Here is a 12,064-nt window from a genome sequence, read left to right on the forward strand (position 1 = left end):
CACCCTCTTCTTTCAGAAAGGGGACTCTAGAAAGTAAATACAGCCCAATGACGAACAACTCCCACCCTCAACTGGCTGGAAATCCTGAAAGAACAGCTTCTGCTGCAAGTTTTCCAGCCAGAGATGCTCACACACACATGCGTCAATTCTATTTTCTATTCAAATTTGCCCTTCCCTAGTATTTATATATAAAAAAAGAAGGGTTTCCAAATAAAAATGTGTAAACCAACAGCTGCTGCAGATAAACCATTACTAATCCCGTTAGCAGGTTTCTTTTGCTTACTCACAATAAGGAAAAACAGGAAATGGGGAGGTGAACTGAAGTCATATTTCACAGGAATGATACCAGAATTATATATCATGTTGTACTACATCACAGCTACAAAATATGGCAGGCTTTCTGTTTGCTTATAGATGACTGTGGTTTTGGAGATATGCCCATAGTTGTTGAGTGCTTAGAAATTCTAGTGGTGAATTCGGCAGATACAACTGATAATTGTTGTACTACATAATTCTCACACAATACTTCATCCTGAATCTCTTCCTCCTACACTAAGACCTCCTATTTGCTCCTACTCTCTGTAAGCTCAGTAGCATCCTTAGCCCTATTTTTTCTCTACTGGTACATAATCCATGTCTGTACAGAGTAAACTGTTATATCTCACTGTACGAGCTGAGAGCGTAGGAGACCTGGGTTCTATTCCCAGGTCTGCCTCTGGCAGATTGGGGGAACCTTAAGCAAGTCACTTCACTGCTCTGCACCATGGTTTTCCCATCTGCAAACAGGGATAATGATACGGACCTTCTTTGTAAAGTGTTTTAAGATCTACTGATGAGAAGCACAATATATTACATGCACAAAGCCTCAGGGCTTCTAAATTCCGGGAGAGGATACACATAGGGCAAGATAGGTCATCAACTTAATGTACAACAGCTACATAGAAGCACCTGCTTTTTGTAGTTTTAATCACGTCTGGCCTTTTAGTTCACTGTAAAACTTTAGACTGTATCTACACAATGCTTTTTTCTGAAAAAATTCCCTTTGCTAACACTAGCATAGGCAGAGCTCCAGGCAGTCACCGGCATTGTAAAGATCACATTGTCTAAACCTACTTAAAGCAGGTATATACAACAAAGAGGTATAATCGCTGGCAGCTACCTGTGTCTTGCACTCCCATCATTGCTACCACAGGTGGAGCTGAACCAATGAGAAATTATTCAGGAAAAAAAAGTCTATTGCAGAGAAGGTTTAACTGTGGCAGTTATTTTGTTTTCACAGTATACCACTATCTATTTTGTTTGTATTAGTCCTAATACCTGGCAGTATTACCTAATACCTAGGTAATGGCAGAATAAGATGCGATCATCAAGTTAAAATATTGTTCTGAAGAATGGCTTTGGAAATACTGGGAATTTGAAAGTTGCCAGCACACTCACCAGTATAGCATGCACAATTACACATTTTATATGTACACCTGCCTGCTACAGTTAGACGTGATACCCCCAATTTACTGTAACGAAGAGATTAGACACATTTCCCTCAATTTTTAGGTTTGTTTGCTCTTAACATCATTCTGTATACAGTCAACCTCACTGTTACACTCATTGTATGACTGGATCTTTTATACACCAAGAGGGGAAAGAACATTTTAAAAAACATGAAAGGTGTTGGTAAAAAAATCACAAAAACTGATGGGGGTCTCTGAGGCAGCTGAAATATGTGAAACTACTTTTAACTCATTACAGAAACTGAGTAAATCTCAACTTGACAGAATCCTTTAAACCTCTTAGCAGATGCTTTCCTTTTTTACATATTACTAATGTCTTTTTCCCCCTCTGTGACTTCAGTACTGATTTTGTTTGAGATTTTTTAAAGAATTTTATACTGATCATACAGTTTTAGACATGCTATTGAAAAGAAAATACATTAAAAATAGTTGCATATTACTGTATCACAGAGAAGAAGCCTTCTCCAGTGCTGTTAAGGGGGTGCAGAATTTAAATTGCTACATTTCTCCAGCCACTTACAAATCTGTAGATCGTCTAATTTTTCTATGTCAGCTCAGAATGATGACATTGCACACTGGTTTTTCTACTAACACAATCTTTGTTATTTGCTGTTTGATGGGATTCAGGAGGTTTTGGCCCTGTGTATCTTAAAACTGACACTATTTCAAATCAAAATTATTTTTCCTCTTGATTTGGGATCTTAGATAATATCTTAGTTCTTTTTAAGCAATAATTTTACACTCCATCTTAAACATTCTTTCAGCAAAGGATGCATTACCAGCCATCAAGGATGCCTACCCACAGAATCCGCATAGAATTATAGCCTACAGAAAGTCTGTGATTGCTTGTGACAATAAAATGATTAACAAAGACTAGGGGCCACACTTTCAAATGTGCTCAACACCCACAACTACTCTCAACAGAAGTTGCTGAATTCTGAGCATTTTTGAAAATATGGCCACTTAATATCGTACCTTAAGGGAGAGCTGAAATCTTATGAAAATGTAGACACTTATTTAAACATGTAAACATGAACTACTGGGGGCAGACTGAGCTCTTTGGAATATATGGCCATAGATTTTCTACAAGAAACAATTACTTTATTGAGCTAAACGTTAACAGCATGGGGAAGTTTATCAGACAAACACTAATAATACTGTGGGAATGGCTGTCTTATTTGTATAATTAATCTATGTACAATATAAACCAAATTTTTGCTGCTTTTAAGGGTTAAAATAGGTTGGGAATAATCTGCATAAAAGTTGCAGAATATGCTCCCCCATTGAGCCTAATAAGGTTAATTGCCCCAATACTGTGCTCCTGATGCCAACAGTTTAAGATAAAATGTGCAAATAATAACTGGCACTAAACATAATGTGAAAATCAGTGAGGAATATGTAGTTCTTGTAACTTGCACTTGTGTTTTGCTTTGTTCCTTAATGCTTTCTTCTCTCATTAATCTTACTTCACTGAGCATCCCTGGAAATCTAATGACTTTTCCTTACTCTCCATCTACAGGGACTTCTAGATGATTGGCATTTAAGGAAGGAATACAAAATAAAGTAGTGACCTAATGACAGACGGCGATATTTTAACATTTGCCCTACACACATAAGTTGTGCTTCAAGCATATTGATCCTCAGTAAAATAGGAATAAGAACGTCCATACTGGATCAGACCAAAGGTCCATCTACCCAGTATCTGTCTTCTGACTGTAGCCAATTACAGGTGCTTTAGACTAGAGAATGAACAAAAATAATTAACAAGTGATCCTCCCCTGTCACCCATTCACAGCTTTTGGCAAACAGAAGTTAGGGACACCATCCCTTCCCACTCTGTCTGATAGCCATTGATAGGCCTATCCTCCATGAACTTAGGGTGACCAGATGTCCCGATTTTATAGGAACAGTCCCGATTTTTGGGTCTTTTTCTTATATAGGCTCTTATTATCCCCCCACCCACGTCCTGATTTTTCATAGTTGCTGTCTGATCACCCTACATGAACTTATCTAGTTCTTTTTTGAACTCTGTTATAGTCTTGGCCTTCACAACATTTCCCGGCAAAGAGTTCCACAGGTTTACTACGTGTTGTGTGAAAAAATACTTCATTTTGTTTTAAACCTGCTGCCCATTAATTTCTTTTGGTGACCCCTAGTTCATGTGTTATGAGGAATAAATAATACTTCCTTATTTACTTTCTCCACACCTCTCATGATTTCATAAACCTCTATCATATTGCCCCTTAGTTGTCTCTTTTCCAAGCTGAAAAGTCCCAGTCTTATTAATCTTTCCTCATATGGAAGCTGTTCCATACCCCTAATAATTGTTGCCCTCTTTTGTACCTCTTCCAACTCCAATATATCTTTTTTGAGATGGGCAACCAAATCTGCACACAGTATTCAAGATGTGGGTGTACCATGGATTTATATAGAAGTAATATGATATTATCTGTCTTATATCTATCCCTTTCCTAATGATTCCCAACATTGTTAGATTTTTTGACTGCCACTGCACATTGAGTGGATGTTTTCAGAGAACTATCCACAGTGGCTCCAAGATCTCTTTCTTGAGTGATAACAGAATTTTGGATGATCTATTTTTTGTTCAACTCAGGTTTAAAAATATCAGAAGAAATAAAGAAACAATAATTTGGAGTGGCTTTTATAAAACCCTTAAGTTTTATGTTTGTAAACAGGGCTGGCCTTATGAGTATGCAAGTGCCCAGGGCGCTGTGGTCAGAGGGGCTCCGTGGTTGACAGGTAAGGAGGAAGGCAGGTCTGTGGTGCAAGGCTGCAGAAGGGAGCTTAGGACAATGGGAGGGAGGCAGCAGGACACAGGGGCAGGGGGGAGAGCCCAGGGAGTAACGGGGACCAGGGGTGATGGATGGGGAAGCAGAAGGGGCCAGGAGCAGAAGCCTGCAGGGGCCAGGGGTGACAGAGTGGCTCGGTGGGGAGCCCAGGGAGGCAACTGAGCCTGAGGGCAATATGGGGGGAGGGAAGCAGTGGGGGTCGGGGCACCAAAATACAAGTTTCCCCAGGACACCATTTTCCCTAAGGCTGGCCCTGTTTGTAATTGTATTATATTCAAGTTTCATGTAAATGTTGACCACTGCAGTCAAGTTGTAAACCAGGAAACATACACCCTTTCCCTTCTTCTAAATGAGAATTGCACATGAGTATCCAGAGTAGAACTTGAGAAATCATTCATCCTCCATAAATGATCAAGTAACTAAAAAACAAAACCCCCAACACAATTTCACATTTCTAGCACCAACACATTGTCATGAACCATCAGTCGCACTTTCAGCGCAGGCTCTAGAGTGTAATAAAGACAGGGTGGGTTCCCTATTTAAACAAGAACATTAACATACATTGTGGAGAGAGGGGGCTCTGGAGGTAGCAAGAGCTAAGTCCGTTCTTTTTTGTGGTGGGGATGGCCAGAGATTCTCAATGGCCCTTTGTTTGCAAGCTGACACTGAAAATTGGAAGTGCTGACCTTCTGACTGGTCGGTGGTGCAATGTCAATTAGCAAATAACATAGGTAAGACTGAGGACAGCAACGTGAGTTTTTAAAAGTGTGGGTTTTGAGGAGGCTGAACCTTGTTTTCAAAATGAGATTTGGGAGGAGGAACTAAGGCTGTTTGGGATTTAATCCACATAAAACAAAACAAATGACAACAATTGCTCAGGCCTCAATTGTATGCAGTATAATTCATATTATACAACATAAAATATTGCAAAACATCACTAGTAAAATTAGAAAATCATGGGAGTACCTCTATTGCTCATTTTATTAACGTACCTCAAACTGTCCATCGGTCTGTGAGAGGCAAAAAATCTGATTTTAAAGAACATTATCAAACCTAGGGCCTCACCTGTTCTTCACCCTTTTAAATACCAATAGGAGTCACTCCCTGTATTGAAGCTGATAGGTGCCTAAGTCCTTTTGTGAATGTATCCCAACTGCCATGGTAGGTGACTAAATCCCAGAATCAGGCTCCACTGGGATTCACAAAACCCCCACTCAGCTGCCTCCCACACCTTGTTGGTGCTTAAAAATCACTCTCCGCCTACATTTGTGCAGTAAAAGTTTCCAAGGAAATTATGTTTCAGCCTCTGGGCATGTACACTGCAGCTCCACGCCAGGTTATGGAGGCCTAAAGCCCAGATTAATTCACAAACTAGGTGAAGATAGGCATTCCTACACCTAACTCGCCTACAGGGCCCCATCCAGTGAACGTGTTCAGATCTTGTCTACTGGATCGGACCCCAATAAGTGAACTCACACAAAATGGAGGAGTGTAAGAAAGAGGACCACTCTCATAACTTGTAAGCCAGTGGCTAGGATACTCACTTGGGATGTGGGAGATCCCCAGTTCAAGTCAACCCTCCACGTGAGGGGAGAAGGGGTTTGAAGTGGGCTTTGCCACCCTCAAGTGAGTGCCCTAACAACTGAACTATAGGATATTCTGAAGTAGGGGAATCCCTCAATCTCTCCTGTTTAATCTATTCCACTGTGAATAATAATAAAAAAGTCACTGCAGCAGGGGGGAACTGGATGCTGGCTCTTCCAGCATCTCCCTGCTCTAATCACCAGGCTACACTCCTTCTCATGTTTGCACACACTTTCTCTTGCCCAGTGAGTCTTTCATTATTAAATCCAAAGTGGGACAGCTTCAACAGGAGAGACTAAGGGAGACTCAGATCAAAATATCCTTTAGCCCAGTGGTTAGAGCATTCGCTTGAGAGAGCATCTGAAGAGAGATTTGCCACCTTTCTCCCCATCAGGACGAGGGATCTGAAATGGGGTACAGGGAGGGAAGTCTTCTACATCTTGGGTGAGTACCGTATCCACTCGTCTAAAGGCTATAAGGGAGGTCCTAGTCTGAAAACAAGATTGGCAGCTGGGAATCCCAATGAGAGGGAGAAACATCCCTGCAGCCTGGCTTTAGGCACTCATCTCCAAGAGAGGAGCAGGGTTTAGCGCACACTTCTTGATGTGGCATCTCCACAGGCTAAATTAGGCAATGAGCACCCAGTGTGCTGGTTTTTGCATAATCACATTCTGAGGCATCCATCTCTCCCCATTCATTGTACAGGGAACCTTGGTGCCTAACCCAGTGATTTTCTAGGTGCCTAAAAATTAGGCATGCTAAAATACTCAACCTTACCACATATACATTTCTTTGTTAGTCTAGACCACAGTGTTTTTACCTTAACTAATTCTGTGCCTTACAAGAGGAAGAATTTAATTAATTTGGTGCTGGATTTCACTGGTGCTCAGTCTGCCAGTGTAACTCAACACTAATCTAGAGATTTTACCTATAAAATGGGACAGAGACTGAATAATTCAGAAACACGCCTATTTAGTCCTTGGCCTCTCAGATGAAATTGTCAACGAAGACAGACCCTAATTTAGCAAGGTACTTAACCACATGCTTAAGAGAAAGATAGGGGTGGGCCCATGGATTTTAATGGAACTACTCATGTGCTTAAAGCTAGGCACATGCTTACGTACCTTTTGGAAATGAGGAAATAATTACTGAGACAATATTGGATAATAAATAAGTACAATATTGGACTAACTTCATAATTAGTGACAGTTGTGATTGATTTTGATTTTGGAAAGGCAGAAATTTTTCTAAGCCTATCAGACAGTTCACTTAGTGGCCATTATATGGGAACTTTAAGACACAATTTGTCTGGGCTAGAGCTGAAAGTGACCTACAGCTGAATGTCTAGAACTCTTTTTCCATTTTTTAAAATAATTTATTCCAATATTTTCATCTTGGGAGAAGGAATCCCCTGCAGGATAAATCCATCAGTAAATTGAAAGAAAGTGTTTTGAAACATTCTTGATTGCTAATTGAGTAAATAAGATTCTCTCTCCCATAAAGATACATTTGCATTTATAATTATAGCTGGGAAACAACAGTGGTCTACAAGGCAGGAACATTTTGTTCAGATTAATTTCTGTTCTCAAGTGGTCTCTCAGGACACACGATAATCTGATAAAACAGCGTGTCCAAAGACCACAGAGGTTTCTGAGCAATAGCTTTCTGTGCCAAGAGAAACTAACAATAAATGAATAAAAACATTCAGTTCTCAGTTACATCTTTTCAATCTCTGTGTTAGTGGGGTAGGATGTGTGTAACTAAAAGGGAAAATTTGGTTCCATAAATTAGTCTCTGAATTTTAATAATTATAACATACTCCATAACCTTCATACACAGAAAGGGCTTCCAGTTTGGTTCCCATGCTCCTAGAACAGGTCCACTGTATATAAGAAACTCCCTACATGGGGTCCTACTATTGAAGGACATTTTCTGGGTTTGTTTATGGAGCATTATATATGAAGCCACGGCATGCAGGAAGTAAAAAGGATAAAGCAACACTGATTAGAAAGGGGAACTCGATTTTTCATGAAAATTCCAATATTTACCAAGTGTTGAGTTTGTGATGTCATGATGCTTCCCTATAGATATCTATTGCTAAGCATTACTGAAATCACATAATCCCAATCAAATAAGAGTAATAAATCAAGCTTCAAGAAAAATACCTAAAATAATTGTGAAACTATATAATTATAAGAAGCAGGAAATGTTTAAGAGGTGATACTCAATTAAACAGTGCTCTCCATTCCCTCCCCCTTCCCCATTTTCCTTTCCCATCACAAGTACTTTTTTCCAGGGCATTTTTCACTGTGCAAAACAGCTTCAAAATTTACCGAAGGATTCAGATAGCCCAGGGGGGCTCCCTGTCAGTCACAAAATTACTTCACTAAGGAAGTCAGTATTTTTTAGACCTACACAACTCCACACCAAAATGAAACCAAATCATTCTCACTTTCATAAGCTTAACTCTCTCCAGCACCTACTGACTACTTATTAGTGAAACTAATTTAATTTTATGATGACTTATTTTGTTGACGTAAATTTCTTCCATTAAAAGGGATGGTCTGGGCAGGAAGGGGAAAGAAAAGCTTTCCACCTGTTAAAATCAATACTGCAGTTTGCAATTATTCACAGTTCTTGCAAATACTTTACCAAAGCTAGTCCTTAGAAGGCTAAATAAAAATTTAAGTGCATAAACGCTGTGAGCAGATCCTTAGCTAGTGTGCATGTCATAACTCTGGGAGCGCCATTTCAGAAATATTTTTTTGTTGGGGGCAGGAAGAAGTTGTGTTTCAGTATATATAACATTATATGGTGTTATAGCCTGAAAAGTCAGGGGGGGTGGGGGGGACAGAAGAGTGAGGGAGAGGAAGTAGAAGACATAATGGAGCACATAGACCTATGAAAAGTCTGGGTGGGGGACAAACTAGGGTCAGAGAGGAGGCACTGCTCCCCTACTCCCATAGCTTGAATGTCAATGAATCACAGAACTATGACAATTTACACCAGCTGAAGAACCACGTCTAAGTCTTTAAATAGTGTATTGTTTTTGTATTTTAGCAATTCAGTTATTGCTCATTTATTGATATAGATGACAAAATACTCCAAAACCTTCCCAAAAAATCAGCAATAGTTTCCTTTCTTCAAATGACAGAAGCATGTCTCTAAACCAGAAAAAAAAAATCCTTCTTTGGCTAGCAGAATATTTAGAAAAGTAAACAAATTCACAAATAAATTGCAAATAAGTTCCAGAATTCAAAACGAAACAGTTGGTCACATTCCTCACCAATTACATCAGTTTTATGGAGTAACACTGCTGAAAATCTGGCGTACTGGAGTGGAGCATCAAACTTTTTAGTATTTGCTTCGATTTTTCTTCTTCGGAAGAAAAAGAGGAAAAAGGACTTAAATTTGTCTATTTATGTTATCTATATTTTCCTCTCAAACTTTTCATTTTAGTAAGTGTGTATAGTTTTTGCAAAGATTATTGCCTTTTAAAACTTACCATTTTTAACTGAAAACTGAAATGAACTTTATAGCAATAGCAATGCTTAATCTGTAAACCCCCAATCCTGAAAACTCTTACACTCATACTTAATTTCGCTTCTCTGGGTAAAGTTGCTCATACACAGAAGCATTTGCGGGATCAGGGCCACATAATATAATTCATCCTAATGCAGACTCCATTTTATATGTAAGTTTCAGACACTATATCCTATTTTTTATTCAGGTGAAGTGAGTAACTTAATAATGCTCCTTCATTCATGTCAACAAATGCCACTCAAATGAAAAATAATGGAGAGTTGAATCCTCTTGTTTTTAGGGCCAAATGTAACAAACAATTAATTAGCTATTATTTTCCATCCATGATAATTTCATTTTCATTATTTAGTACTGAAGATCCCATCTACTGCTTTTGAAATTACTTTAAAATAGCTGCAGTATTTCCTACACTTAGAATGGAATTATTGAAAATATCAGAAATATTCCTTACACCAGTCATATTGGTAAATGATTAGTTTTTAAGTGAACCCAAACAATGCAAGGTAGTAGAACCCCTGATTTTTCTTTCAAATGAAGTAGGAATTTCATATGTGAAATCAAGGGGACATTTGAAAAATCATTGTATTTTCAGACTGAAAATCTGTGCCTCTTCTAGTTACAAGTAACCTCTACAAAGTTAAAAAATCTCTCCCCCCTTCCTTTTTCAGTTTTTGTTTGTTTGTTTTGTGGACCTGAAAGCATTTTATGTCCAGTGAGTTTCTCCCTTACTTACCTTTACAACATTAACAAAAGAATAGAAATATACATTTATTTTATTTCCAGTATTCTTTACCAAGAAAGATCACGGCATGAAATTTAAAGTGTGCTCTAATAGAAACAGGAATTTTTGAAATTGCATAATTGAAAAAAAAAATTAATTGGACAGTCACCCTTTAAGGAAAATCAACAACACAAAGTCATTCACAATAAGTCATTCATTTACTGAAAGACTAGTTAAATGACCAGTTACACTTCATTTCTGGTCCAATGACTCTATAGATCAATGGAGAAGGGAAGATAGGGATGGAGTAAATCAATCATATTGACAGGTTCCCATATACAGGTAAGACACCTGCACTTAGAAGCAATGAGGTTTTCAGAATGAGAAACACAGTACACTTATGCTCTCATTTTGTAAACTCAGCTAGGGTTCAGTATGTTACATTACTGAACAGTATCCCAAGCCATATGTGCCCCTGGCAGGCAGCACCTGCTCGACACCTATTGCTTTGGACCCGCTCAGATTATTTTAATAAATATTCTCCATTTTCTCTCCTTTGTTTTCTTTTAAAGCTAATACTAATGAATCTGGATATACCCTGGAGAAATAGTTCTATGCCGTTTACTGTGTATCAGTCTTTTGGAATGAGAACTTAAAAAAGTAGGTTCTGTCAGTTCCCTGTTGACAGCTATACAAGAGTTGGGTGTTATTGTTATTAGAGATCCCATGACAAGTGTCAGAAGCAGTGGGGTCTGCCTGACTGTCCTTTGCCAAAATTCCCCTCTGTGAAAGCACGCACTGTACTTTACACCGGGCTGCCACCCTCCCCCTAAGAGACAGCTGAACTTAACGGCACTAGGAAGGCAAGAACAATGCCTGAGGCGCTCTCAGAAAAAAAGGTGACATTTAAATATAGAAAATATTCTCCTTCCCCCGCACACAGTTTCTTTTACATTACAAATCCCGCCAGGCCAAAACCTGCTGTCAGTTGTACCAGCATCAATCCGGAGTTACTCCGCAGTGTCACCGGTTAAAAGGAGAGTAGCACGGCACTTGGCCACCCCGCGCAGCAGCTGACTGGTGTGAAGCTCATCCCCCTTCACACGCATGACGGACGGACGGGCAGCCCGACCAGGAATGAGGAAGTGAAGCAGCTGGTGAAGGTGAATGTTTAAAAAGGCACCAGAGCAAGCGCTCGGGCGGCTCTAGCCCCGGCGGACAAAGACCCGACGTTGATTTATGTGCTCACCCTCAGGCGGGAGCGTATTCCGGCTCGGCCCCCTTCTCCTCCAGGCTGGCCGCGCTCCGCTACTTCGGCGGGGGGCGAGCCCCGCTCCGGGCAGCAGCTCAGCCCCGCGCTTTGCTTGCCGCCGCCGCCTTTGCAGGAGTCAGCGCGGCGCCATGTAAACCAGGCTGAGAAGCAGAGCGGCCGGCGGGAGCAGCCGCCTCGTCCTCCTCCCCTGCAGCTGCAGCGCGGCGGGGATTTTCCCCCTCGTTTTGGAGAGCGGCCCGGGTGGCTCCGTCCCACAGACCTGTCAGCAGCAGCTGCCCTTCCGCAGCGAGTTACCTCCTCTCTCCCTCCCCTGCTGCCGCCGCCGCTGCTGCTGCTCTCACTTCCTTCCTGGCTGGAAATTCCCACTGACGTTTCGAGAGCGAGAGAAGCAGCGGCCGCCGCGGAAGGGTGGGGAGTTGCGCGCGAAGGAGGCGCTCCAAAGGCTCAGCAGCTCCAGGGGTGCCTGCGGGGGCAGAGGGTAGCGCAGCCATCCCGGTGCGGGTCCCAGAGCAGGGCCCTGCCCTGCCGAGGATTTGAGTTGGGGAAGATTCAAAAAACCGCCAGCCTTATTGTTTACTATTGATATGAGAGTAGCAGCCGGAGACCCCAATCAGGTCAGTGGCCC

The 12,064-nt window shown here is 40.8% G+C and overlaps 1 protein-coding gene across 4 annotated transcripts in view; it reads right to left on the reverse strand.

The window, feature by feature from the left end:
- NFKB1 (nuclear factor kappa B subunit 1) overlaps window positions 1-11,842 on the reverse strand; it is an 85,050-nt gene extending 73,208 nt beyond the window's left edge. For 2 of the 4 annotated variants that reach the window (XM_050944404.1, XM_050944405.1), the window contains exon 1: window positions 11,416-11,842. Coding sequence is in view for 1 of the 4 variants with exons in the window: in XM_050944406.1 (XP_050800363.1) it covers window positions 8,382-8,384; window positions 11,215-11,275 (64 nt within the window). In the remaining 3 variants the exon portion in view is untranslated. The other 2 variants (XM_050944406.1, XM_050944403.1) reach the window with 2 other exon arrangements.
- Between the last annotated feature and the right edge of the window lie 222 nt (window positions 11,843-12,064).

The sequence above is a fragment of the Gopherus flavomarginatus genome, chromosome 3 (assembly GCF_025201925.1).
Source record: "Gopherus flavomarginatus isolate rGopFla2 chromosome 3, rGopFla2.mat.asm, whole genome shotgun sequence".
Lineage (NCBI taxonomy): Eukaryota > Metazoa > Chordata > Testudines > Testudinidae > Gopherus > Gopherus flavomarginatus.